The sequence below is a fragment of the Lutra lutra genome, chromosome 2, assembly GCF_902655055.1.
Source record: "Lutra lutra chromosome 2, mLutLut1.2, whole genome shotgun sequence".
Taxonomy (NCBI): domain Eukaryota; kingdom Metazoa; phylum Chordata; class Mammalia; order Carnivora; family Mustelidae; genus Lutra; species Lutra lutra.
In genome coordinates, this window is record NC_062279.1 from 85,235,043 (window position 1) to 85,261,888 (window position 26,846).

General features: G+C 43.3%; 2 protein-coding genes across 3 annotated transcripts in view; both read left to right on the forward strand.

Moving 5' to 3' along the window:
- The first annotated feature begins 1,322 nt into the window (after positions 1–1,322).
- Positions 1,323–10,079, forward strand: SFRP2 (secreted frizzled related protein 2). The gene is made up of 3 exons (XM_047717852.1): positions 1,323–2,251; positions 4,881–4,961; positions 8,944–10,079. The coding sequence occupies exons 1-3, from the start codon at positions 1,753–1,755 to the stop codon at positions 9,246–9,248; spliced, it is 885 nt and encodes a 294-aa protein (XP_047573808.1). The 5' UTR covers positions 1,323–1,752; the 3' UTR covers positions 9,249–10,079.
- A 16,407-nt stretch (positions 10,080–26,486) lies between these two features.
- RNF175 (ring finger protein 175) overlaps positions 26,487–26,846 on the forward strand; it is a 43,765-nt gene continuing 43,405 nt past the window's right edge. For both annotated transcript variants that reach the window (XM_047717853.1, XM_047717854.1), the window contains exon 1: positions 26,487–26,602. In XM_047717853.1, coding sequence (XP_047573809.1) covers positions 26,537–26,602 — 66 coding nt within the window. In that variant the 5' untranslated portion in view covers positions 26,487–26,536. The remainder of the gene's footprint in view (positions 26,603–26,846) is intronic.

The following is a 26,846-nucleotide window of genomic DNA, read 5'->3' on the forward strand; positions in this document are numbered from 1 at the left end:
CGTTTAATCCCTCCCTGAAACACTCGGACCCCAACGCAGGCGGGAGGACTTGAATCTGAGAGGCGGAACAGGGGAATAGGGCAGCTGCGGACAGAGCCTGTGGAGAGCTCGGAGAGGCCGGAAAGTAGTAAAAATGCGCGCTCTTACATATGAAAGAACCTTGGCGGGGTCGCTCTCCCGGGATTTTCTGTTTGGACCCGCACAGCTACAGCGCTAGGGAAGTTGAGGGGGCGGAGACGACCTGCCTCTAAGGGGACTTGGGCGATTAGGAGGAAGGAGTCGTCTTGCGCGCGCGCGCGCGCACACACACACACACACACACACACACTCTTTATCTTCTGGCACCCAAGTCCCAGTTTCCAGTTGTAAACTTACTGTTTGCAGTCCTTAAGGGCAGAAGAACCCTAGCTCCACGAAAGCAAAGGCCGGCCTGTCTGTTCACCTTTTGCACACTCGATACCCGCCGATGTGTGTAGGATAAATGAACCAACTCGTGGATCTCTAGGCAGAGCTTCTTCCTCTGCCCCCTACCCCTTCCCAGGCTGCCCACCTGACGCATTTTCTGCCAGTCCTACGGGCCCAGTACTAGTCTTTCCAAACCGGGCCCATACAGAGCGCCACGCCACCGAGGCCTGTGTGTGTTAGGGCCCACACTGCTTTCGAGAATTGACTCGTCCCTTTCATTTAAGGAAAGGGGGAAGGGGCAGGTCTCTTTTTCAAAAGCGGGAAATGGTGGGCAGTGTGTTAGTCTGACGACATTCTGCAAAAGCATTTCCACAACGGCAAAAATCTAGAGTTACTCCAACAACATAACAACTCCAACGTTTTATTCTCTTTCCGCGTAAGTTTTGCTCGCACGACTTTATAACAAATTCTGATTTTTTAAAAGGGCATGGGAAATCACACCGTATGGAGATGGGCCAGGCTGGAACTGTGGCTGGACACTGGAGAGGAAATCACGCTCGCTCGCCGAAGCGGCCTCGAGCGAGCGGGTCCCGTGCGCGAGAAGTCACAAAGAGCCCGAGGGCTGCGGCTCTCGGCTCCAAGAGATGCAGTTCCGCCGCGCAGCTCCGGGGTAGAAGCAGAAACTTAAGGCCGGGGTCAAACAAGCCCCGACCTGGGCCTCGCGGGGGGCGGAGCGCGGTTCCCGCCGGGACCTAGTGGCCAGGCCGCCCATTGCGTCCCCCGCGGTAGCCCCATCTCCTGCAGCCCGCGCTCCGCACGCCCACCCGTGGGGCGCAGCTGCCAGGCGTGTCTATTTATTTGTTTGTTTGTTGTTTAAAGCAATCCTGGAGCACACGATCAGCAGCATCTGAAGGAGGCGGGGGCAGAATTCCCTTCCAGGGAGCGCGTGAGGGGCATTCTCAACGGAAAACCAGACCAAAAGAGTAGTGACCAACCCTCCTCGGATTACTCTCCCCTGGCTCCTCCCTTTCTCCCCCCAACCTCCAGATTTGCATAAAAAAGGCCAAGAAAACTCTGGCTGGGCCCCAGCTGCAGTTCACTCTGCTCCCCCCGGGTTGGAGCCCCCCGGAGCTGAGCTCTGGCTTGCCGCAAGAAGCCGAGCGGACAGCGTCTCTCCCGCGAAGTCCTCCCTGCGCCAGGCGTCTCCGTTCTCCCGTCGCCCGACCGCCGGCTTTCCAGGTCCCCGAGCCGCGCAGAGCAGAGCCATCGGGCCGGGACGACCTCAGCGCCGGCTGCCTCCCGCTTCCCCCGCTCCGCTCTCCGCCCCGCAGGGGTCGCGCGCCCACGATGCCGCAGGGCCCTGGCTCACTGCTGCTGCTCGTCCTCGCCTCGTACTGCTGCTTGGGCTCGGCGCGCGGGCTCTTCTTCGGCCAGCCCGACTTCTCCTACAAGCGCAGCAACTGCAAGCCCATCCCGGCCAACCTGCAGCTGTGCCACGGCATAGAGTACCAGAACATGCGGCTGCCCAACCTGCTGGGCCATGAGACCATGAAGGAGGTGCTGGAGCAGGCGGGCGCCTGGATCCCGCTGGTCATGAAGCAGTGCCACCCGGACACCAAGAAGTTCCTGTGCTCGCTCTTCGCCCCTGTTTGCCTCGATGACCTGGACGAAACCATCCAGCCGTGCCACTCTCTCTGCGTGCAGGTGAAGGACCGCTGCGCTCCAGTCATGTCCGCCTTCGGCTTCCCCTGGCCGGACATGCTCGAGTGCGACCGTTTCCCCCAGGACAACGATCTCTGCATACCCCTCGCTAGCAGCGACCACCTTCTGCCGGCCACCGAGGAAGGTAAGCCTTTCCCCATATTCGCCCCCCACCCCGCCTCACTTCCCCGTTCACACCCAGCTCCGCTAAAGGCTTTCTGGGGGAGAATCTCGCGGCCCACACCCACATCCTGATGTGTCCCCGCCACAGGTGCCAGTCCCAGGAGGGGCAGATGCCCTTCTAGCCCTCGTGTGTCATCGGGACAAATTCGAGACACCACACACCGCCCGCTCCCCTGCCCAAGCCTCCTAATACTTTCCAAGTTACACCAGTTGCTTTCTCAGAGACAGTTAAAAGACAAAAAGGCGGGGGCGGGGAGGGGGAGGAAAGGAAGGAAGGAAATGAACTGAAAGGCGTTTTTTCCTTAGAGATATGCAATTATTTTTAAAGATGTTGGCCCTGGTGCCAAAATTCTGAGAGCGCTGGAAATGGTCCTGTGTGGAGTGGGTAGTGAGCACCCTGGCCAGAGGCTCCTCGCCCAGCCTCATGCAACACGTTCTTAGCACCCGGCAGGATTCTAGGCACGGAAACATTCCTTTACAGGCAAGTTAGCCAAAACGCACAGACAGTCCTTGAAGGTATTTTGTTGTTGTTGTTGTTGTTCTTTGCTGACTTAGGTTTTGGAAATAAAAGCCAGACTGTCTCAGAGCATGTTGAAAATTGAGCACTGGTTGTACTGCTCGGGTATCTAAGGAAGGGGGCATAAAGGGAATCTCCAGGAATCATTTTTCTATCACTAATCAGTTTATATCTTAGGAGTGGTTTTAATTAACTGGAGAAAATTTGTGCAAAAGATAGTTTCCCAGATTTTTAGAAAACAGAGGGGGAGTTCCTGTGCAAAAAAAAAAAAAAAAAAAAAAAACCATCAAAGCAATGAAAACCTCATGGGTTCTTGATATTCTTGCTGAAAAAAAAATATACACAATGTGTCTAAACTGATTCAGGTCCCCCTGAGATGGAAAGGGAGCTTCCTAATCCCTTGCGGGGCTCCTACGGCCTTTCCCTTTCAATCTTTAATTGTTTTCCTATAGCCATCATTGGTTAAAGAAAATGCACAGTTGTTTAGCAATCTTTCCTGGCAGGCACCTCCAGTTTGCAATCATCTTATTGGTTAGATTTCTAATTTATTGCAAATGTTTGGCATATTTCAAACATTTGTCCAACATACACCACAGACCAACCAATACAGGTTAGTAACATTTTATATACATTCCTAGAGCTCCTAATTGGAAATGTTTCATTTTGTTTGAGTGAGGGGAATTAAGGTCAGTTTTATGTGTGTTACTTTTGTTTTTATTTCTTTCCACCATCAGCACCAACATTATACAGGTTTCTCCAAATCTCTATATTCCCCCTTCAAAATAAAAGTTTATGGTCTTCAAAACTATGCTCTGCAATTTTTCTAATTTGATACATATCTCATATCATAAATCACGAAGTTTTTTCTGTGAAAATTCACTTTCATATGAATGAAAATCAAATTTTACCTAAATTTTATTTTTATTTTTTAAATGTTTTATTTATTTAATATAGAGAGAGGGAGAGAGAGCGCACACAAGCAGGGAGACTGGGAAAGGGAAAAGCAGGGTCCCTGCTAAGCAGGGAGCCCCATGACGAGCTCCATCCCAGGACCCCAGGATTATGACCCAAGCTGAAGGCAAACTTTTAACAAACTGAGCCACCCAGACACTCCTTACCTAAATTTTAGACCTAGCATTAGCACATTTATAAATGCAAGAGAGGGAATAGTATGTTTCCTCCCCCCCCATGCCCCCCCCACCCAAGTCAGACTCTTAGAAGAGCCTTTAATAGGCTTTCTGATTGTCATGCTAGCACATATTCCTACATTTGGTCAGACCCCCATGGACCTGTTTGCTTCAATTATGATCACTTCAGAAAAAGCTTTGGGTTTTTTGTTTGGCTGATTGTTTATTGATTTGGGGGTGGGAGGCATTGTTTTTGAGAATTTGAAATGGACAAAGAGGAGCAAGAAGAACCTGCACCAGGAAGGAAGATAACAATGAAATAAAAGCAGCTTAACCACACACTTGACAGAAAGCCCACGGGCAATACGGAACCCGCGAGAGCAGTGTGCCAGTTGCTGAGGTGTGTTTCTAAAGAGGCAAGAGCCCCAATGTAACCCAGACAGCCCTAGCCACTTCGTCCAGTCCAGACTTGGGAATATCTTGAAGCCCCCCGCCGCCCCGAGATACAACTCTACTGACCTGCGCTTGTGTCATGCAACTGAAAAAGACAATCTTGTGGCCATATTTTGTGGTAACTGATTTACCGAAACTGCTCAAGTTTCTTCTGGGGTGTTCTCTTCAGAGAGGCTTTGGGAGCAATTTTTCAGAGACAGAATTTGTCTCAGGGGTTGGGAGGAAGAGCTAAAGAACCGAAACCCTCTGTACACTCTGCCCACAACACCATTTGGGGGGGTGGGGTGGTAATTTGTCATTTATTAAACACAACTATAGGCATTCTTGTTTTGCCCATCAAAAAACGGTAGTCATGGAAGACATTCTTAGGATTGAGTAAGCCTTTTCAAAGGAGGCAGAAGCTGCTCTTGTCTGGATAAGCCCCTTTAAGTTGTTTATAAATGCCACCTGCTTTTCCCCTCTAAGCAAATTTACTAATTTTTTCAATTTTGTAGCTCCAAAAGTATGTGAAGCCTGCAAAAATAAAAATGAGGATGACAACGACATAATGGAAACTCTTTGTAAAAATGATTTTGGTAAGTAATATACCTCCACCAACAAAAGATTTCACATTCAAAAGTTTTATTTACCAGTAAAACTTAAAGGAACAAATCATTAAGATGTTACTGGGTAAGACTTGGGTAAAATACCATCATAGCTCATCTTTCCCAAAATCGTCTGACTCGCTCTATCCTAGTTGTCTCCCTATGTAACTATCTTGCCCTGAGTTGTATCTTACTAGGTGAAATTCATTGTTCTGTTAAGCAATAATCAAATAATGAGAATTACTCAAATTAGGAATTTTCGATGGCACATTTTTCATTTCACTTTGTCTTTTTCTTGCCAATAAGCATAATTTTGGCCAAGTTCTCTGCTCTTTGATGTGAGTACCAGGAATAGAAACATGTAAATATTAGCCCCAGCAAAACAAATTCAAGGCATTAAGTCAGCCAAAAATAAAAATTTACTCCAGCATCAAATATTTACCATATTCATAGCCCATAACACTTTGCTCCTTTGCATCCCATCACTAGTGACTATGTGACTAGTGACTACATCCAAGGTATTTAAATTTAAAAAGAAGAACAAAATACAGTTTTGAAATTTCCATTGGCAAAATACATGAAAGGTGCCATGATGACACAGTGTTTGGGAATAATAATGTGTGTGATTTGTTACCCAGGTTCATAGTGTGTAGGTGACTCCCCTTAAGAGAGTATTTAAGAGGGAAGAGGAATGGAGACTGTCCACACAGAGCTTCATCAGCACCTCTCCACTATCCTGAGGGCCCCAAGGTGAGGTCAGGAGCCCAGCTAGACACAGAACCCATGCTAATTTTGGAGTGGCCATGGACTTCACCCAGACATTCACTGGGACATTCTTGTCTTCATCCCATTCCAAGAGTCGACACCTTTTGATGTTTTTGAGAGGCTGGTATCCTTTAAAAGTATTCAGGCAGAAGGCTGAACTTACTGGTAAGCAGATACGGTTCCTGTTCTATCAAACAATAATGAAGTCTAACAGATCTATATTAACATCTCTGTGTACTCAACAAAGTCCTTGAAACTGAGAGAAATCACTTGAGCACTCACTGCTGGGGCTGCCTCCCCACTCTCTCCTTACAACTTACCATCCCAGCAATCTCAGGACAGATCAGGTCCCTGAAACTCTGGAAACAATCCAATCACTGTTGCTTATAACCCTGGCTCTCTTCCAAAAGTGTCCTGGGTTTAACTTCAACTGATCCTAGAACAGCCAGAGCTTTAGGAAAAACTTCACACTGCCAAGGAAGGGAAAAAGAAAGGAGGCAATCCTAAGTCCTAACCAATCTGTCCCCTCAGGAAGAACCACAAATGGGATGATAGGGTTTCGAATGTCTGTATTTAAATATACACAACTGTAAGGAGTAGAAGGCCAGGGATGCTGGTAGCAGCAATCTTAAATCTCCAGAGCCTTACCAAAACACACTTCTGAGCTTCCATGCTACAAGATTTGATTAAGGGGAAAATAGAAAAATATAATTTTAATAAAATGTGCATTAAAGTGTCTATAAAATATCATTTTCTTCTGGCAGCTTATGTCCTTTGCACTAGATTTAATCCAGATCTCTCTCCTGACTTTCTATGAAAAAGTTAGTGATGTCATGGGGCTCTAAAATGATTGAAATTAGGGCTTGTGCACACACACCCACATATTAATACTTGCTTTATGGCTTCCCTTACAAAAGACCCAATTCCTAAGGATGCTCTATCATGACCTAGGCCCCTGAAAAAGTGTGTGTGTGTGTGTGTGTGCTACTGTTCCCTCTCCTTAGAGGAGAAAGCCTTTCAAAAGAACATCGATATCATCTCATTTAAGGTATCATGCACACAGATTACCTCACTGCTCTGTTTTCTATTTCCCCACATTAGTTTTGTCTCAGAAAGGATAATGAACCTGAATTGTAGGAAGTATATCTTATACTCCTGGTTTATAAGCAGTATTCTATATTGCCTCTCTACTTTGGAAAGTAATGGAAAAGTAGAAGGAACAAGGATAGAAAGCAAATATAATTAACTTAAGTCATCCACGAAAGCATCACGCTCTTTCCCCCACTGCACTCCTGAAGTACAGGGAAAATGTCGGAGGCCTCCTCACTGCAATGGTAAAAGTACTGGTGCAGAAGGAATCGCCCAGAACTGCTTCCCTGTGCATGCAACTTGCTGTTGGAGCAGGTAGTACCATTACCCTTGCCTCCTACCACTTCTTGCATCCCCACTCACATCTTCTGGGGCAGGAAAAGTTATTTTAGGGCTTTGATTCCCTATATTTGGCCCCAGCTGAAAATCCAGGGAGGAAATGGGTGATGTTTTCCCATGGTGAGCTTTTGCAAAGTTGGTTATTTTATAACAAGAAAAGATAAGTAATAAGTCTTCCTCATGATTAAAAGTAATGGTTTTCTCCTGTGTGGAGCTCATGAATGTTTAATATGACCAGGAGCTCTATCACACATGCTCTATGTGTGAAACATATCATCACTTCTCCCACCATATAACCTCCCCACCCCAGCCCTTATGTAGAGGCATCAGGAACAGGTGACATCTCCATGTGACTTATTCCATGGCTTAAGTCCCATAAACCCTGAGAACTCAGTACTTCAGTTTAGATGCACATCAGACAAAACAGTCATTGGCCAAATCACAGCATCTTTAATTTATTGGGTTGAGCTTCAGTCATTTCCTGGTCAGCTGGAAAAACCATGGTTAAAATCAAATTCCCTTTCTGAGACAGACAGAGAGAGAGAGAGAGATCCCCAAAGCAGTTACACACACACACACACACACACACACACACACACACAAACCCTCTTCCTCTATGACTAATTTAAATAATGCATCCAACTCCATCAAAGTCAGGAAGTACCGTTCACACACCATCTATACCGACTACTGTCAATGTCATGAAGAGTCTTAGGCTACGTCACACTTGGGCATGTTCATGTCCCAAACAGGACCAAAAATTTAAGAGACCACAGCAGTGTTAGACAAGGAGGCATGGGAACCAGCGTTCTGACAGCTAGACTTAGCCAGGACACAACCTAACAGGGTGACCTCATGTAAGTCACTAACTTCTCTGGATTTCCAAATTCTTTGTGTATCAACAAGAGATTTCAATGGGATGATCCTTTCCAACCTTAAGATTCTACCCTTTCCCTGCCTTCATGGACTCTTGAAGTTTAATTCCAGCACATATGTTTGTAGGGTTTTCTTTCCCAAAGCAGACTGTTCATGACTGTAAAATGTGTCTTTTATAGTCAACCACTTACTTTTGGTCTTAGCATTCTAGTGAATGCTATCCATTTTGGAAATGGTACCTATATGATCTGTAAACTCCTTGGCCACAGACAGGCAAATGATAGCAGATGAGAATGAGATCTTCAGAAAAGCACTTTTACAGCTAAACATGTTGTGCTATTAGAGTTTTGGGTATTTTTTCTCCTAGTTGCTTTACCAAATCAAATGCAGCTGCTGTAAGATCAATTCTTCTTCCCTGTAGTCTGTTCTTTAGAAAACAATGATTGTGTGATATAATTTCCTTACAGGTTTGTCCAAAAACCTCTCCAACGTAATAAATTGAGTTTAAAGTTTATGGCCACAGAAGGATCACGTTTCACCTAAGAGTCAGGCATTTCTTTTCATGCTTTAGTTTCCAAAAAGGGAAGTCATTTGTTGAGGAGAGCGCAAGCCACATGCAATGGACATAGAAACACAAGAACACAAGGGTGAGGAAGAAAAGTTAATTGGGTCCCGCAAAGAGATTTTTGGAAGGATGGCTGATTGGAAGTAAGGTGCCTGGCAAGCCGTTTGAGGCTTTAGAAATGAAGCCACCTGCTGCCCTTGACAGGCTCATTAGCTGCAGGAAGCTCTTCTTCCCTCCCCCAGGCTGAGTATCACAAACATGTGAGGTGAGGAGAGCTCTCACTCTGTACGTATTCCCTTCTTACAACTGGTGTGATTCTGTCCCCTCTCGTCTTCGCAGCACTGAAAATAAAAGTGAAGGAGATAACCTACATCAACAGAGATACCAAAATCATCCTGGAGACCAAGAGCAAGACCATTTACAAGCTGAATGGTGTGTCTGAAAGGGACCTGAAGAAATCGGTGCTGTGGCTCAAAGACAGCTTGCAGTGCACCTGCGAGGAGATGAACGACATCAATGCGCCCTATCTGGTCATGGGACAGAAGCTGGGTGGGGAGCTGGTGATCACCTCTGTGAAGCGGTGGCAGAAGGGGCAGAGGGAGTTCAAGCGCATCTCCCGCAGCATCCGCAAGCTGCAGTGCTAGTATGCCCCCCAGGCCAGCTCCGGGGGTGCCCAGCAGACCCTCTCCGCTCTGGGTCCTCAGCTCTCATTTCCCAAGCACAGGCCCTGTGGCTCCAGCCCTCAGCCTGGAGCAGCTTCCCTTGCCTTTTTGCACGTTTGCACCCCAGCCTCTCCTGACTTACATGGCCTTAGGAGGCCTTGGGCATGGATAGCTGTTTTCACATACAGGAAAACCCACCCAGATCTTGTAGAAATGTTCAAACTAATAAAATCATGAATATTTTTATGAAGTTTTTAAATAGCTCACTTCAGTTTTGAAGAGGTACAACTTGTGACTTGGGTCTGATTTTTTTGTTTGTTTGTTTTTCTGTTTGGTTTGGGTCAACCAATTTTCACTTTCCGCTATTGTTGCCATAATGTGCAAATGGCTTCATTCTTCTACATGCCCCAACTGTTGTGGGTCACAAACCTCGTTGAGATAAAGCTGGCTGTTATCTCGACATCTCTCAGCTCCAGCCTGAGACTGAGAACCTAAGCCTTATAGTAATTCACCTGTCATTTTAAATCCTGCATTTCCAGGTAGAGTACTTCCATTTATCAAAAGCACATTAACCATCATAGCAGGAGTTCTTTGGCTAAAGGGCAAAACAGACAGATTTTATAATTCACCTGAGTACTTTAAGCTTTGTTTAAAACATTTTTTTACTTAATTTTGCAAATTAAACCACTGTAGCTTACCTGTAATATACATAGTAGTTGACCTTAAAAAGTTGTAAAAATATTGCTTTAACCAACACTGTAAATATTTCAGATAAACATTATATTCTTGTATATAAACTTTACATCCTGTTTTACCTACTGCCTGTCTTCTGTCTTTTCTTCTTAGTGGAAGGAAATGGGAAGGCCTCGTACAAGAGTGGTCGCCTCCCCTGTCCTGAGGCCCAGCCCTCCTGTGGTTTGAAGGATCTGTTTCTTAAGTGACTCAGGAAAGTGTCCCCTGAACTCCTGCCCCCACCACACACCACCTGGCTGTCACCTCATGCCTCAGATCTCGTACATATTTTACCACTGCAGACCCTGCCGGGAGGCACAGATTTGCAGGCTTCACAAAGGACTTTCTTGCTTTTGTCCTTTCTCAACATTTCAGTTGTAGCTATATGGCAACTCTACTCTAAACCCGAGTTTCATGACCCTTATAGTTGTGCTCTTCATCTCTGGAGATTTTTTTTTAAGATTGTATTTATTCATGAGAGACAGAGAGGCAGAGGCAGAGGGAGAAGCAGGTTCTCCAAGGAGCAGGGAGCCCAATGCAGGGCTCCATCCCAGGACCCCGGGATCATGACCTGAGCCGAAGGCAGACTCTTAACCAACTGAGCCACCCAGGCGCCCCTTGTCTCCTGAGATTTTTGTAATGAAAAGAACCATTGCAAGAATGTCAGTTCCTTCTCCACTTAAACTCTAACCCTTAGATACAGAGCCTTGATTTGAAGGATATCTACTATAAGGCAGAGGGTAGGGAAGGGACGGTGAAGAACTGGCATTAGGGTGAGAAGGGGACAGAAAGATGTCCAGCCACAAAATGTCCATCCAAATGCTTCATTATTTTATGTGGGAACCTCCATAGAAATTCTGTTAAGTGCATGAGGACACTGAGGCTCAGAGAGGCTAGACAGACAGGTCCTAAGAGGCAGAGCCAGTTTTAGGGCTGAAACTCAGGCCTTTCAGACAACAAATTTTGTCTTCTATTCCACCTAGGACTGGAGTACAGAAATCTGGTGGCACTTACCTATTTAGCAAATATTTATTGGGAATCTGCCATGAGCCTTATCCTGTTCTAAGTGCTGGGGATACATACATTAATCCTAGCTCTTATGGAGCTTATATAAGGGAGTGAAAACAAAATAAACAATCACAATTACTATTATATATTTACAACTTACCAGTTACATTAAGCATAACTACAGGTAATATGTGAGAGCAATAGAATGTCCCCATCAAATCTGAAATTTTTACCAGCATTCATGTGAAGCTTTATCTGATAGCATTTCATGGATTTACTTTAAAAGTTTCCTGAACATACATCCATGACCTCTCTACAGTACTTCAAAGTCTTCTGGCACCAAAAGTCAGTACTGCCCACTACCTAGGCTATATGATTCTGACGATCCTTTCCATTTTCCTCGAAGTGGCTACTTGACTGCTTCTCATCTGATTCCACAAACTCAAGATAAACCCCCTTTCTACCAGGCCCCTCTGGATTAGACTAGAAGAGAGATGCTCATGGATCAAGGCTAACCCTCATTTTAAGTATTTGGAACAAGAGACCAGGGACCCTGCAAAAGACAAAAAAAGGAGAAAAAGAAGATAAAAAAAAAAAGGAGATAGTAAACCAAGGAATTAGGAATTAGGAAGGGGAAGTATGTATGATGCATAAAAAACTAATGAAAAGCAGTAATTTGGAAAACACTGATATATCTTACACTGAGCAACCTACTGTGTGCCAGGTGCTATCTTAGGTGCTGAGGTTCCAATGATGACCAACACACTATGGGCACTCTGAAGAAGCTCACAATCTTAACATGACACATACACATGTGACAGATAACACTAATTGAGACCCATATTTCTCCTGACTTTCCTGGATACAGTCTCTCTGAGTGCTGTGTTCTTCAGGGTACAAATAAATTCACATTAAAATAATAGTAAAAATCAAAATGTCCAAGCTCAGAAAGTTTAACTGGAAAATGCCACCAAACATTTAAACAATGGATACCAGTTTTACACAATTCCTTCCAGAAAATAGAGGAGGGCATCCTTTCCTAATCATTTTATGGGCATAGTTTTGTCCTATACCAAAACTAGACCAAAAAAACACCATGAAAAAAGAGATTTTTTTAGACCAATATTTCTCATGAACTTCAATAGAAAATTTCTCAATACTCATAAATCAAATCCAACAATGTATTAAAAGAATAATATAAGCTTGTTGGATTTCTTCAAGGTATGCGAGATTGGAAAGACATACTGTGTTTATTGATTAGAAGACTCAACATAGTAAAGATGTCAATTCTCCTCAAATTATCTATAGGTTTTAAGTAATTCTTATTTCAAAATCTCATCAAGCTTCTTTCTAAACATTGAAAACATTATTCTAAAATTTATTTTGAATGGTTAAGGCTCTAGAAGAGCCAGAATAATTCTGAAAAAGAAAAAGTGGGAGAAGGGCATTTGAGTGGTTCAGTTAGTTAAACTGTCTGCCTTCAGCTCAGGTCATGATCCTGGAGTCCCGGATCAAGTCCCAAGTCAGGCTCCCAGTTCCACAGGGAGCCTGCTTCTCCCTCTGCCTCTGCCTCTATCTCTCTCTCTCTGTCTCTCAAGTATAAATAAAATCTTAAAAGAAAAAAGAAGAAAGTGGGAGAAATTATCCTTCTGAATGCTAAGGCTTACTGTTATACTATAGTAATCAAGACTGTGTGCTACTGGTAAAGGAATACATGAATGAATAAATGAATGAATGAATGAAACAGAATAGAGAACCCAGAAATGAACCCATACAAATCTGCCCAATTAATTTTTGACAAAGATGTAATACAATGGAGCAGGGACAGCATTTTCAACAAATGATGCTAGAGCAATTGGATATCTCATGGGCAAAAAAATAATAATAATCTAAACCCCATGTTGTATATAAAAATTAACTCAAAATGGATCATGAACTTAAATATAAAGCATAAAACTATAAAAGTTTTAGAAAAAAAAGACAAGATAAATGTATTTTTTCAAGACCTAGCACTTGGCAAAGAGTTCTTAAATTTGGTAACAAAAGCATAATCCATAAAAGGAAAAACTGACTAAAAAAAAAAAACTCTTCAAAATTTAAAACTTTTGCTGTCCAAAAGATCCTGTTAAAAAACATCAAATCATGACATTGTACACCTTCAATATCTCACAATTTGTCAATTCTTTCTCAAAAAAGCTGAGAGGGAAAAAAGAACCTGTTAATGGAATGAAATGACAAATTACAGATTAGAGAAAACACTGTATTTAACAATGGATTTGTATCTAGAATATATAAAGCACTGTCAAAACTCAACAGTAAAAAATCAAAATGTACTTAGAAAATGAGTAAAAGACATGAACAGACTTTTGGTGGAAGAGGATATACATATTGTTTTGATGAAGTCCACATGGGCATGGGAGAAGGAAGTTGTAGTCATGCCCCAGATGCTTGACACCCAGGTTCTACGCAGCAAAGGAGACTTCCTTGTAGTATCTAATTCCGTGGTGGGCAAAACATTGTGTTCAGGATGCCAATAAAGCAGGGGTTCCAAAAACAGGGAAAAGGGAGAAAAGCATTTGATTTTTATATATTCTTTTAAAGCATTACAATAGTTAACAGGAGAAAACAAATTCATTGTATACTTACATGCTTTAAAATAAGAAGGAAAATTAGGAAGTGGTTGGGGGAGGTCATGATACTCTTTTTTAGTCTTTTGTACTTTTAACAAGCTTAACACTCACTAGTTACTGAAATTGAAAAGGGAGAGATTCTGAGCCTAGCATGATCCCTATTGTATTTCCTGGCCTAACTGCATTAAACTCTTACCCAATAAAGGATTAGAATGTGCAAAAAATAATAATAATGATAATCTAAAAATAATAATAATCGAATGTGATGGAAGTCTAGAAAATAAAAATTAAACTGAAAAGTTCCCCCAAACCAATAAAGTTACCCCCTACTCAGAAAAGCCAAACCACCACCATAAATCCTGAACTTTTTATGTTACGAGAAAGAGTTATCTTGACAAAGGACAGGCAGGAGAGATGTGCAAGTAGGGGGCAAAGTGGAGAAACTGAAAATCGAACAATAATAGAGACTCCAATGCCCCACTTTCAATAATAGATTGAACAAATACGCAGAAAGTCAAGAAGGAAATAGAAGATTTGAACAACACTAAAGCCAACTATACTGAACAGACATCTATAGAACATCCCACCAAACAACAGCAGAATACACATTTTTCTCATGTTGTTATATAAATGGGCAAAAGATGGTCCCTGTATATTGGCCCTTATGTTGTTTACTTTTTCACAGCAAATTAGTACCATTAGCTCAAAGCCAAACTCAAATTCTTACATATCCAAAATAATATTTTTAGCCATTTAGAACTTGCCTGCTTTGCATTCCCTCCAAACCTGCACCAAATATCCACTAGCCATAGATAAAACAAACCCTGTGGTCATAAAAGCCCCCAAACCCCTGTTGCCTTTTGGTGCTGACTCCGATCTTCCCAGCCTGCCACTGAATGATACCATTTAGACACATAAGCCCTTCTCAGTTCACCTCTTCCCAGGGACCTGCCTTTCCCTCTTCCTCTGTTAGTCTCCTGCTGGGAGGGACTTCCCCTTTCCTGGAACCCCAGCAAAACATGGCCCAATAATGCTATTGTGCAATACTGCCATCTCACGTTATTGTCTTTCCTTGATCAGCCCTGAAATCCTTAACCTCACCACAGGAGTACGCAGGGAACATTCTCCAGGACAGGCCATATGTTAAACCATATAACAAGCCTCAGTACATTGAAAAGGACCCAAATCATGCAAACTATGTTCTCCAACAATAATGAAATGAAATTAGAAATAAATCACAGAAGGAAACTTAGGAAATCCATAAATGTATGGAAATTAAACAACACCTTCCTAAATGTGTTTGAAATTTAGGTGAATGAAAACAAAAACTCCACATACCAAAGACCAACAGATGCAGCTAAAGCAATGCTCAGAGGGAAATAGCTGTAAATGCTCCAGTAAAAAGGAGAAAGATCTCAAATCAATAACTTAACCTTCTGTATTAAAAAAACAAGAAGAGGGGCGCCTGGGTGGCTCAGTGGGTTGAGCCGCTGCCTTCGGCTCGGGTCGTGATCTCAGGGTCCTGGGATCGAGTCCTGCATCGGGCTCTCTGCTCAGCGGGGAGCCTGCTTCCCTCTCTCTCTCTCTCTCTCTCTCTCTGCCTGCCTCTCTGTCTATTTGTGATCTCTCTCTGTCAAATAAATAAATAAAATTAAAAAAAAAAAAAACAAGAAGAGCAAACTAAGCCCAAAGCAATCAGAAGAAATGGGAAATTATACAGATTAGAGCAGAAATAGATAAAATTGCACCTAGGAGAACAATAGAGAAAATAAAACTTGATTGCTTAAAAAGATCACCAAAATTGAGATGCCTGGGTGGGTCAGTCAGTTAAGCATCTGATTTCAGCTCAGGTCATGAACTCAGGGGGGGTCCTAGGTTCTAGTTTTGCCCCAGGTTCTATCCTTAGCAGGGGGTCTGCTTCTCCCTCTTCTTTGCTCTATCCCCCTGCTTATGCTCTCATGTAGGCTCTGTCTCTCAAATAAATAAATAAAATCTTTTTTTAAAAATCACCAAAACTGACAAAAATTTAGGTAGACTGACAAAAAATCTAAATTACTAAAACCAGGAATGAAAGAGGGATATTACTACCAAACTTACAAAAGTAAAAAGGATCATAAGGGAATACTATGAACAGTTTTATGCCAATGAATTAGACAACCTAAATAAAATGGGCAAATTCTTAGAAAGACACCAAATTCCAAAGTTGATCAAGAGCAAATAGAAAATCTAAATAGACCTATAACAAGTAAAGTAACTGAATTATTAATAAAAAAAATCCCACAAAGAAAACCTCTAGCCCAGAGGGTTTTGCAGGTGAATTCCAGCAAAAATTTAAAAAATTAACATCATTCATTCACGAACTCATCCAAAAAAGTAGAAGAGAAGAAAATGCTTCTCAATTCATTCTATGAGGCCAGTATTACTTGATTACTACAACCAGGTCGCAGAAAATCACAATCACAAGAAACAATCACAAGAAATCACAAGAAAAGACTATAGACAAATATACTTTATGAATATAGATGCAAAAATGCTCAACAATCCAGTAGCATATTAAAAGAATTATACACCATGACCCAAGTGGGACTCATCCCAGAAATGCTAGCTTGGTTTAACAAATGAAAATCAATCCACGTAAAACACTCTATTAATAGAACAAAGCACAAAACCCACATGATCATATCAATAGACACAGAAAAGCACTTGAGAAAACCTACTGGAAAAAGATGGTTGGGGGTGGGGGGAAGTGAAGAAAGGAGGGAAAGTAAGAAGAGAGGAGGGAGGAGGGGAGAATGGAGGAAAAGAAGCAGGGAGGGAAGGAAACAGGAAAGGAGGGAACAGGTAGGAGGGGAAGGGAGAGGAAGGGAGAGACAGAAAGGGAGAGGGAGCACCAGAATCCAGATTGGAAAGGAAGAAGAAATCAACTACCTCTATTTATAGATGACATGATTCTGTACATAGAAAATCCTAAGGAATCCACTAAAAAACTATTAGAACTAATAAATGAGTTCAGCAAGACTATGGGATCCAAAATCAACATAAAAAAATAAACTGTATTTCTATACTCAAGCACTGAACAATTCAAAAATAAAATTAAGAAAATGCCTCCATTTAAAATTTAAAAAAATAAAATACTTAGGAATAAATTTAACAAATACAGTATAAGATTTATACACTGGAAATTATAAAACATCACTGAAAGAAGTTAAAGAACTAACCAAATTTTAAAAATCCTATGTTCATGAATTGGACGACTTAATATTGTTAATATGGCAATACTATCACCAAATTGGTTTATAGATTCAATACAATCCCTATCAATATTCTACCTGTCCTTTTTGTAGAAATTGACAAGCTGACTCTAAAACTCTTATGGAAATATAAGGCACTAAAAATAGCTAGGATAATCGTGGGAAATAAAAACAAAGTTGGAAGACTTTCACTTTCCATTTTCAAAACTTAATACAAAGCTATAGGAATAAAAAACAGTGTATGGTACTAGCACAAGGATAGATAGACATACCAATCAAAGGAACAGAATTGAGAATCCAAAAATAAACCATTATATTTATGCAATTGATTTATGACAAGGGAGGCCAAGATAATAATTCAATGGGGAAAGAATAGCCTTTTCAACAGATGATGCCGGGCAAACGGGATATTGGGATACAAAAGGAGGAGGCTGGACCTCTACCTAAAGCCATGTACAAAAATTCACTCAAAATAGATTAAAGACCTCAATGTAAGAACTAAAACTATTAAAGTCTTAGAAAAAAAAAAACATAGCAGTAAATCTCTACTGCCTAAGATAAGGTGATGATTTTTTTAGACATGATACCAAAAACATACATACAAAAGAAAATATAGATCCATCTAGAACTTCTATGCTTTGAAGCATACTGTCAAAAAATAAATAGAAAATCCACAGAATGGGAGGAAATCTTTGCAAATCATATAGCTTATAAGGAACTGGTATCCAGAATATACAAAGAACTCTTAAAATTCAACAATAAGAAGATTAGTGAGCCTATTTTAAAATGGGCAAGGGATCTTGACATTTCTTCAAAGAAGATATACAAATGGCCAATAATCATGTGAAAAGATGTTCAACCTTATTAGTCATTAGGGAAAATAAATCAAAATCACACTGAGATATCACTTCCCACCAAGTAGAATGGCTACAATCAACTAGTCAGATAATGACAACTGTCCGTAAAGATGTGGAAAATCCAGAACCCTCACACATTGCTGGTGGGGTTGAAAATGGGATAGTTAATTTGGAAAACAGTTTGGCAGTTCCTCGAAATCTTCAACATAGGGTAACCATATGACCCAGCAACTGTACTCCTAAATATATACTCAAAGAGAATTGAGAACATATATCCACAAAAATATTTTTATATGAACTTCCACAGCAGTATTATTCATAATACCCAAAAAAGGAGAAACGACCCAGAAGTCCAATTGATGAGTAGATGAACAAAAAGTGGTATAACCATCTGAAAGAGTATTATTTAGTCATAATAAGGAATGAAGTACCAAAACATAGTACAACATAGATCAACTTTGAAAACGTTATACTAAGGGAGAGAAGCCAGACACAAAGGCCACATACTGTATGACTCCATTTATATGAAACATCTACAACAGGTAAATCTACACAAAGAAATTATTGGTTGCTACGGGATGAAGGAAGCAGGAAATGGGGAGTGACTACTAATAAATACGAATTTCTTTTTGGGGTGATAAAAATGTTCTGGGATGGGCGCCTGGGTGGCTCAGTGGGTTAAGCCGCTGCCTTCGGCTCAGGTCATGATCTCGGGGTCCTGGGATCGAGTCCCGCATCGGGCTCTCTGCTCAGCAGGGAGCCTGCTTCCCTCTCTCTCTCTCTCTCTCTGCCTGCCTCTCTGTCTACTTGTGATCTCTCTCTGTCAAATAAACAAATAAAATCTTTAAAAAAAAAAAATGTTCTGGGATTAGACAGCAGTGGTAGTTGCATTGTTTTGTGAATATATCAAAAACCACTGAATCATATGCTTTGATTCATGCTGAATTGTATGGCATGTGAATTGTATTTTAAGTCCATTAGGGAAAAAAGTCAGATGTCCCAAGGCTTAAGGTGACACACAAATGTGTTATAATTGAGACTTGAAGCCAAATTTGTTTGATTATAAATCCTGTTGTCTTAATTACCAAGTATATTCCTGGACCTCCTTCTTTTCTCACATTACAGGCTTTCTAGAAACACTCACTCCTATAGAGTTCACCACTATCAAATACCAAGTCTCTCTTTATCCCTAACTTTCTTCTTGGGTCAGTCTGTCTCTGTACGTCTCCATGTTTCTAAGAGGATAAAACATCCTTTGAGTTATTCATGAAAGTTGTCCCTAAAACTTTGGCCACTTTGGTGGATATTCATATGATGCAGGAAAATTTTAAACCAGTAAAGTCTAGCTATTCCCTAAATTGCCCTCTAACTACTGTATCCAGGATGACTTCCAAAATTTTCCTTCTTTGGAGACCCAGCAAAATGTGCGTAGTGTAAAAATTAAACATACATAACTTTATAACAAAATATTAAATTTTTTAAATTTTTTAAGATTTATTTTATTTTGGGAGAGAGAGAGCATGAGCAGGTGGGGCAGAGGGAGAGGGAGAAAGAATCTTAAGCAGACTCTGCCTTGAGCGCGGAGCCTGACATGGGGCTCGATCTCACAAACCTGAGCTGAAACCAAGAGTTGGAGGCTTAGCGGATCATGACACGCAGGCGCCACAAAATATTAAGTTTTTGTTTGTTTGTTTGTTTTTATTTGACAGATCACAAGTAGACAGAGAAGCAGGCAGAGAGAGAGAGAGAGGGAGGGAGGGAGCAGGCTCCCTGCTGAGCAGAGAGCCTGATGTGGGGCTGGATCCCAGGACCCTGAGATCATGACCTGAGCCGAAGGCAGAGGCTTTAACCCATTGAGCCACCCAGGTGCCCCTAGGTTTTAAAAAGTCATTAGACACCATGCCCAGCAAAAAATTTTTGTTTGTAACAATTCGGTAATTTAGAATAACTGAAATCCTTCCCAAAGAAAAAGCGAAATCAACAACAAACAATCCAAAACACTGATATTCCATTTTTCTGATATTCTAGAATATAGTAAATACATGTTTTATTTCCATGCACACACTATCTCAACTATTTACATAATGTGTCAGGATTACTGCACTTACAGAATAAACTAGAAAACAATTCATCTCCAACACCCATATGTGACACATATTCTTAGCAGTTATGTGGTTAGGCACGAAAATTTATGTTCATTCAGTACAAGACTAAGGTAACAGGTAGAAAGAAACAGACCCAGGCCTTACCCTTTACATTGCTTTCCTTCTCCCTTTCACATCTCAGCATCTCTAAGTGTTGGCAAAAGTGGGTCCCCGTTCTGATTAACAAGGACACATCATAAAATAAATAGTAGTAGATGTATATCTGGACTGCATGGAATTATGTTAAGGGCACAATTTAGGCCTTTTTTCTTTTTTTGTATTTTAAGTTTATATTCAAATGTGTGCAGAGGTCTCAATGGTCCTGTTATGGGTAGATAGCAAAGGGCTGCGGCCACAGTGACAACAGCCCCTTCTTCCCCAAGGGACAATAGGCAATAGGCTGAGGGAATCCACCTGCCCCCAATCGCCCACCATAAGCCAGGAAGATGCCTGAGGCACACACAGGAGCACCTGGAACTGGGACCACACCATCAATTCAATCTGGCCCAGACCAGGGTTTGTGCTAGACACAGCAGTGGGGAAAAGATGATGAGAACAGAGTCTCTGCTCCCCCCGTGTTTGCAGCTGGCGGCTCGTAGAGACGTATGTAACAGCACCTAGAACACAAGGCAGTGTGGAATAGAGGCAAATAGAAAAGCTGTGCTGCGCAGGGTTGAAAGAAATGTATTCCCCGCTGGAGATCTGGGAGAGTCAGGTGAGAGAACAGAGCTCGTCAGGCTTTTGGATGGGATGGGGTGGGACGACTTCTGCAGATTCAAATGAGAAAAGCAAAGGGCATTATAAGCAGAGGCCATGGCTTGGAAGTGATCTTAATTGTCCTTAATTATAGAATGAAGATAATAATAGTACACCTATCTTGGAGGGTAGGTTGAGGATTACGTATAAAGAAAGTGCTTGGCCTTAGCAGGCATTTTAAAAGCTGTAGCTATTATCATGGGCCGCGAGGGTGGTAACACCAGGAGTGCCTCCTGGAGGGCTTTAACCTCCAGCAAAAAGTAACTGTGTGTCCTCTTGCTTCTGTGACTGATCTTGTTTCAAGCCCCCAAGCAGGACAGATATCTAAAGTCAAGAGGAAAAAAGGAACATTCGTATTTCTCTTCCATGAGAATGTTGACTTTTGCAGAACACAGGTGTGTTGTGGTCTTGGCAATTAACCTGAGGTGTAGGAATTGGGATGGCAGGTCCTTGGTCTCAACTAGAAATGACAAATACAACTCCCACTCCAGGACCGAGTTTCCTAGGGTCACCCCCGATAAAGCCTCCCATCCCACCCAGCGATTAGGGAGCCAGGAGAGCAGTGGTTGCTGCTGTACATTCTTAGATAAAGCAATTCCCTTATTAACTCAATGTCTTCATCTGTAAAATGTGGACGGTGATACCTGTCACTGGGGCTCATTCTGAAGATGAAATGACACCAGATACATAGCCCAGGGCCTGGCACACCGTGGGCATTTCATAAATGTTAACCTTTTTTTTACAGTTAGGAGAGTAGAGACTGGCTTGCTTGTCTGGCTTCTAACTTACTGAAGAGGAGACATCTTAAAGGAGACACCAGGAAAGGAAAACAAGGAGAGGGGAGGGCAAGGAGCCCCATCAAGGACTCACATGTGGTTTTCCCTCCTACTGAGAGGGCCCCTGAACTCAATAAATGAGAATGACCCTAGCTGAACTTCCATCCTGGAAAGCAGAGTTGGTTTTTAAAAGCAGTTCTTTTTCAAGATCAATTGTTCAACAGAACTTAAAAGCTTGCCCTCAGAAGAGGCTCAATCCTGAAACCTATGGGTAAATCACGAAAAGCAGGAATGTGTCATCCCTCTATAGGGAGTGGGGCACCCCACACATGCTGTTTGAACACTGGGACTCTGCTGCCGCTCCTCTCCCAAATTAACCAGAAACCTGAGAACCTGAACTGAGCTCCAGCAAACATTATTTAAATGAACCGGCTGTTACAGGAACCTTAAACCACATGTCTTTTGGTTGTGGGGCTGCCCTGGGCCAGCAGACATTAATACAGAGGGTTCCCAACTCACAAACGGATTGTGTTCCAAATGTGCATTTGGAAGTCTGTGGTTTGAAAGGCAGAATGCACTTTTCCAAAGAAGCAATGTTATAAATGGTGATTAGGGCCACACGCCAGCTCACAAAACTCCCTGTAATCATAATATAGGTACACTCTGTACATTTTAGCCAAAAAAACAGTAGAGGGCAATTATACTACAATACTAATAACTAAAGAATGAGATAAACAGGGCACCTGGGTGGCTCAATCAATTAGGCGTCCAGCTCGTGATTTCAGCTCAGGTCATGATCTCATGGGTGGTGAGATAAGCCCCACTTCGGGTTCTCCACCCAGTGGGGAGTTTGGTTGGGATTTTCCTTTTCTCTCCCCCTGTCCCTCCCCCCACTTGTGTGCACATGCACGCGTACACTCTCTCAAATACATAAATAAATCTTTTTTTTTTAAAGAATTAAGTAATAAAGTTGAGTATCTTTCATTTGTCTTGAGGAGTAGTGTTTAAGCACAGGCACATTTAGTAAATGGAGGATGAAAATGTCTATTCAGTGAGGCTGAGAGGCCAGGGTACACGGAATGTAGTCAGGAACCCCCACAGGTGCGAATCAGACCAGCCTGCAGGATCTCCCCAATTCTAAGAGACCAGTGTCTGCAGCTGAAGGCTAACCTAGCACCCAGGGGTGTTAGCAGGTGGAGGATGACTGAAAAAGTTAGCCAGAGTATTTCTATGTAGCCGTTTCATCAGCGATGGTAGGACCTAGCTTCCATGCCCCTCTCCTTTTCAAACATGATTACCCTCATTTACAACCCAGTCTGCCCCTGACCCCAAAGGGGCCACCGAAGGTTCACCGAAGCACAGAAGGTTTGGTGCCACTTTCACACTGATTTCTGAGACCAGACAAGCTCTCTCGGATACTCACATTGCCTGGATGGTTTTAATTTGACACCTCTAGACTGACCCTACTATTGCCACCCACTTTGGGGGGAATGTGCGTGACCAATACCACACCTGGTCAAAGACGTTCAAAATCACCCATTCTAGCTATGAGGCTAAGGATCAGATATACGTATTTTATCTGTAAATATGAAAATCACATGAGAAAAGAGGAAAGGAGTAAATTGAAAAAGAAAGTTACTTGGAAAAGACTATTTGTAAGACAACAGAGAGGACTTCCATAAGATCTAACCATCAGGTGGCACCCTCAGTCCAGAGCAATTGGGTTGTGCTGAGAAGGACAGCAGAAAAGAAAGGTTAATGAGTGCTGGTCAGAAGTTGATAGGAAGGCTGAAGGCAGCCACTTTGCAATAAGTAATTTAACATACACAAGGCATTCCTGTAAAGTGCATTCTAGAGTAACTCACATATACATAAACACAGTAATTAATTCCCTTAAAATTACAAAATATCTCATGATTTTATTTCTTAAAATTAGATTCTATGCCTTGCCCACATTCTACTGATTTATACTTTTTTTTTTAAGATTTTATTTATTTATTTGATAGAGATCACAGGTAGTCAGAGAGGCAGGCGGGGCGGGGGGAACAGGCTCCCCACTGAGCAGAGAGCCCGATGTGGGGCTCGATCCCAGGACTCTGGGATCATGACCTGAGCCGAAGGCAGAGGCTTTAACCCACTGAGCCACTCAGGAGCCCCTGATTTATACATTTTAAAGTTAATGTTTTTACAGTTCTATTTTTTTCAAGCACTAATTCTTTGACAGCTAGATATAGGCAAATACATTCTCTTGGTCCTTGGCTTGCTTTATTTTTTTTCTTAATAGAGTTCATCTTTTTTTTTTTTTTTTTTTTTTTGTCAGAGAAAGAGAGCGAGAGCGAGCGTAAGCAGGGGGAGCAGCAGGCAGAGGGAGAAGCAGGCTCCCCACTGAGCAAGGACCCTGATATGGGGCTTGATCCCAGGACCCTGGGATCATGACCTGAGCCAAAGGCAGAGGCTCTAACCAACTGAGCCACCCAGGCATCCTGGTTTGCATCTTTTTAATGTCAACTCTTTATTGTATAGAAGTTTAATATCTTAACATAGTTTTACTAATCTTTTCCATTATGATTTGTTCTTTTTGAGTTTTAATATATTCTTCACTATCTTGAGATAATAAAGCTATCCTTTTAAATTGTCTTCCACAAGTTTTGCTTGTTAAACTACCTGTTTTGTCTTGGCATGGCAAGCTAATTGCTAAATAGTCTATGTATCCCTGCTGATTTAGCACTCCTGCCCTAAAACTAGTTTCCCATAGATCCATGTGTTTATTTGGAGGGCTTTCTGGTCTGCTCCATGGTTCTATCTCACTATTCCTGCACCAAATAGCATACTTAGTTTTCTAGCTATTCTTGAATCCACCTTGTTTTTCAAATACCTTTATGGCATTAGCTCATTTCTTTCATTACATCACTACAATCATCTCAGGGCTCTACATCAAGACAGAACAGGGGGATGCATGAGCTATGGCTAATATGCTGAAGATATTAGTGCTAAGTGAGAAGAAGGCTGCTGATCTATTCCAGGATTTATGACTGTCAGTTGCCAAGCATTTGATTTGGGAAACAAATTTGCGAAGAAATTAACTCTGGTTGGCTGAACCCCTCCAGAAAGCAGCGGTTACCCTTCTGGGAAACAAGGTATTAGTTCCATATCTGGAAATGAGTCATTAAAGAGAACCAGATATGATACAGTAGACCAGAGTAAGTCCATCACTACCAGTGGGGAAGAAATGGACTTTTTGAGTTTTATTCCCTGATGACTGTTGAGCTGAAATCAGAAGGAAGATGACTCCCTGTGGGCTCACATGTGTCTCCAGTGAAACCTGTAGATGTTTCTGGTGTCAGTCAACCAGGGAAGAGAATCTCATACCCCAGAGTCAGAACTTATATAATGATAATGAGCCAGAATTTTATAGGATAGGGAAATTCTATTTCCGACCAACCAGCGGAGGGGGGCTGCGGAGGGAGCTGATTTAGATGAACCCAGATGAATTTGAGGACATCAGGGACTGGGGAGAAAAAAAAAGGTCTTTGCCACAGGAAAACAGGCCAAGAGCTGGGAAGGGAGGCAAAATGTCCAAATGAATTCCTTATCTTTGTTCCCAGAAATACGCTGCTCTTTCAATATTCCTGCTCTCAGCACCCCTGCCCAAATTCCAGGCTGCTGGAGCCACAAGCCTGGAAGCCATCAGTAAGTCTTACAGATTTTATCACCTAGATCTCTTGACTCTATCAACATCTCTCCATCTCCACTCCACCCCATCCCTGCACATACTTACTCACATACGCCATGCTGTCTTTAACTGAACTACAACAACAGCTTTCTGGCTTGAGCCATAGTTGAGCCCTCTTGCCCACCCTTGAAGCCAAAAAGCAAATTCCCACTGCACCACCTACTAGCTTTGAAACTTGGGCAGATTTCTGCACCTCTCTGTGATTCACTGTTCTCCAGCAAAATGGAGATAACACCACCTACCTGGTGGCCTTGTTGTGACAACTGAATGAGTTGACACAGGTCAAGCACTTGGAGGAGGAAGCACTTACCACTTACTAACTTACCAGGTAATCGTCCTGGATGTTTGTCTCCATGCCATGCTAGACCAGAAGTTCTACAAGGGCAGAGATGTATCCATCTGTTGGTAAGCCTCCACTGGTAGCTCCCTGTAGCTCTTGGAAACTGTGAGCCGCTACAAACTGGAAAGGAGCCAGCCATATTTTGTAAGTCAGTCTATCTACTTACATATTCCCTTTTTGTCTCTTGCTCTACCAATGCGTTCCTAAAGGCTTCCACCAATGTTCCAGCTTGTTCCCAGCCATAAATCCATATTGGGTCTACAGCTGAGGGGAATGGAGAATGCCCCCTGAAGGTGGAGGAGACAAAGGCAAGTTGTGGATGATTTCCCACCCGGAAGTGCAGGAGCAGAGCAGCACAAAGGCCCAGAGTGTCTGCCTTCTCTCCCCACAGTTGAGTTTCTCTCCTTTGTCATCTTTGGAGGAGGCAAGTGTGACTTCAACAGGGACCTCTCCAGATTATTAAAACTGCAGCTAACAGGGAAGAAGGGCCGATGGGCCCAGGAACAGAAACGCAACCGGAGATGCAACAGAAGTTCAGCCTCCCAGGTTTTGGAGAGTCACCTGAACTCCCGTCTTGAGATAAAGGCTTCTAAAGGAAAGAACCGGGAGAAAACGTCCCTTCGTCCCCTCTCTCTCCTCTCCACTTCCCACTCTCGGTCCTCCCCACATCTCTTCCCACCTTACTTCTGAGCGGGGTGTCCAGCCCTGCCACCTGGTGACAAAACCGCCGGCAGGAGCCAGGCGCCGCACGCGACAAGAGCCACGGTGGCCGACGACTGCCGGACCGCAGAGGGAAAGATCCCTGAAGGATCTCCCGGGCAGTAACAGGAAGGAGGATCCCGAGCCCGCGCCTCTGCGGGCGGCGGGGGCGCGGGCACCGGCCAGAGGGGCGGCGCTCCCGGAGGCTGTCGGCGCACGCTGCCGCAGGGCCCGGGGCGGGGCCGCCGCACGCACAGCTCGCCCCCCGCGGACTCCAGGAGACCCTTCCCCGCCCGCGAGTAGCGAGGGACTGCGCGGCCCCGGGCGGGCGCCGCGGCGGAGGTATGGCCGCGGGGGCCGCGGTGCGCAAGGCGGCGCCGGTGCTGGAGGCGCCTCCGCAGCACGAGCAGGTATGGGGCGCGGGGCGCAGTCTGGGGACACGGGGCTAGAGTCCCGAGGATCACGCGGGGGTTGGGTGGCCGCGCGGACGGGTCTCCGAGTCCTTCGCCCCGGCGCGGGATGGAGGGACGGATGACCTTTCTGGAAGGTGCTCATTGCTTCGCCTCACCCTACCCCACCCCATGGGAGTCGAACCCCTCTCCATTTCCCTCTTTCCCTCTCCCTCTTCGCCCCTTTCTTCTCCCTTACCCCTCC

Coding starts and splice junctions, on each gene's coding strand:
- SFRP2 (XM_047717852.1), top strand. CDS start 1,753: ATGCCGCAGGGCCCTGGCTCACTGCTGCTGCTCGTCCTCGCCTCGTAC. Junction 2,252..4,880: donor TCTGCCGGCCACCGAGGAAG/GTAAGCCTTTCC, acceptor TCAATTTTGTAG/CTCCAAAAGTATGTGAAGCC. Junction 4,962..8,943: donor TCTTTGTAAAAATGATTTTG/GTAAGTAATATA, acceptor TCGTCTTCGCAG/CACTGAAAATAAAAGTGAAG.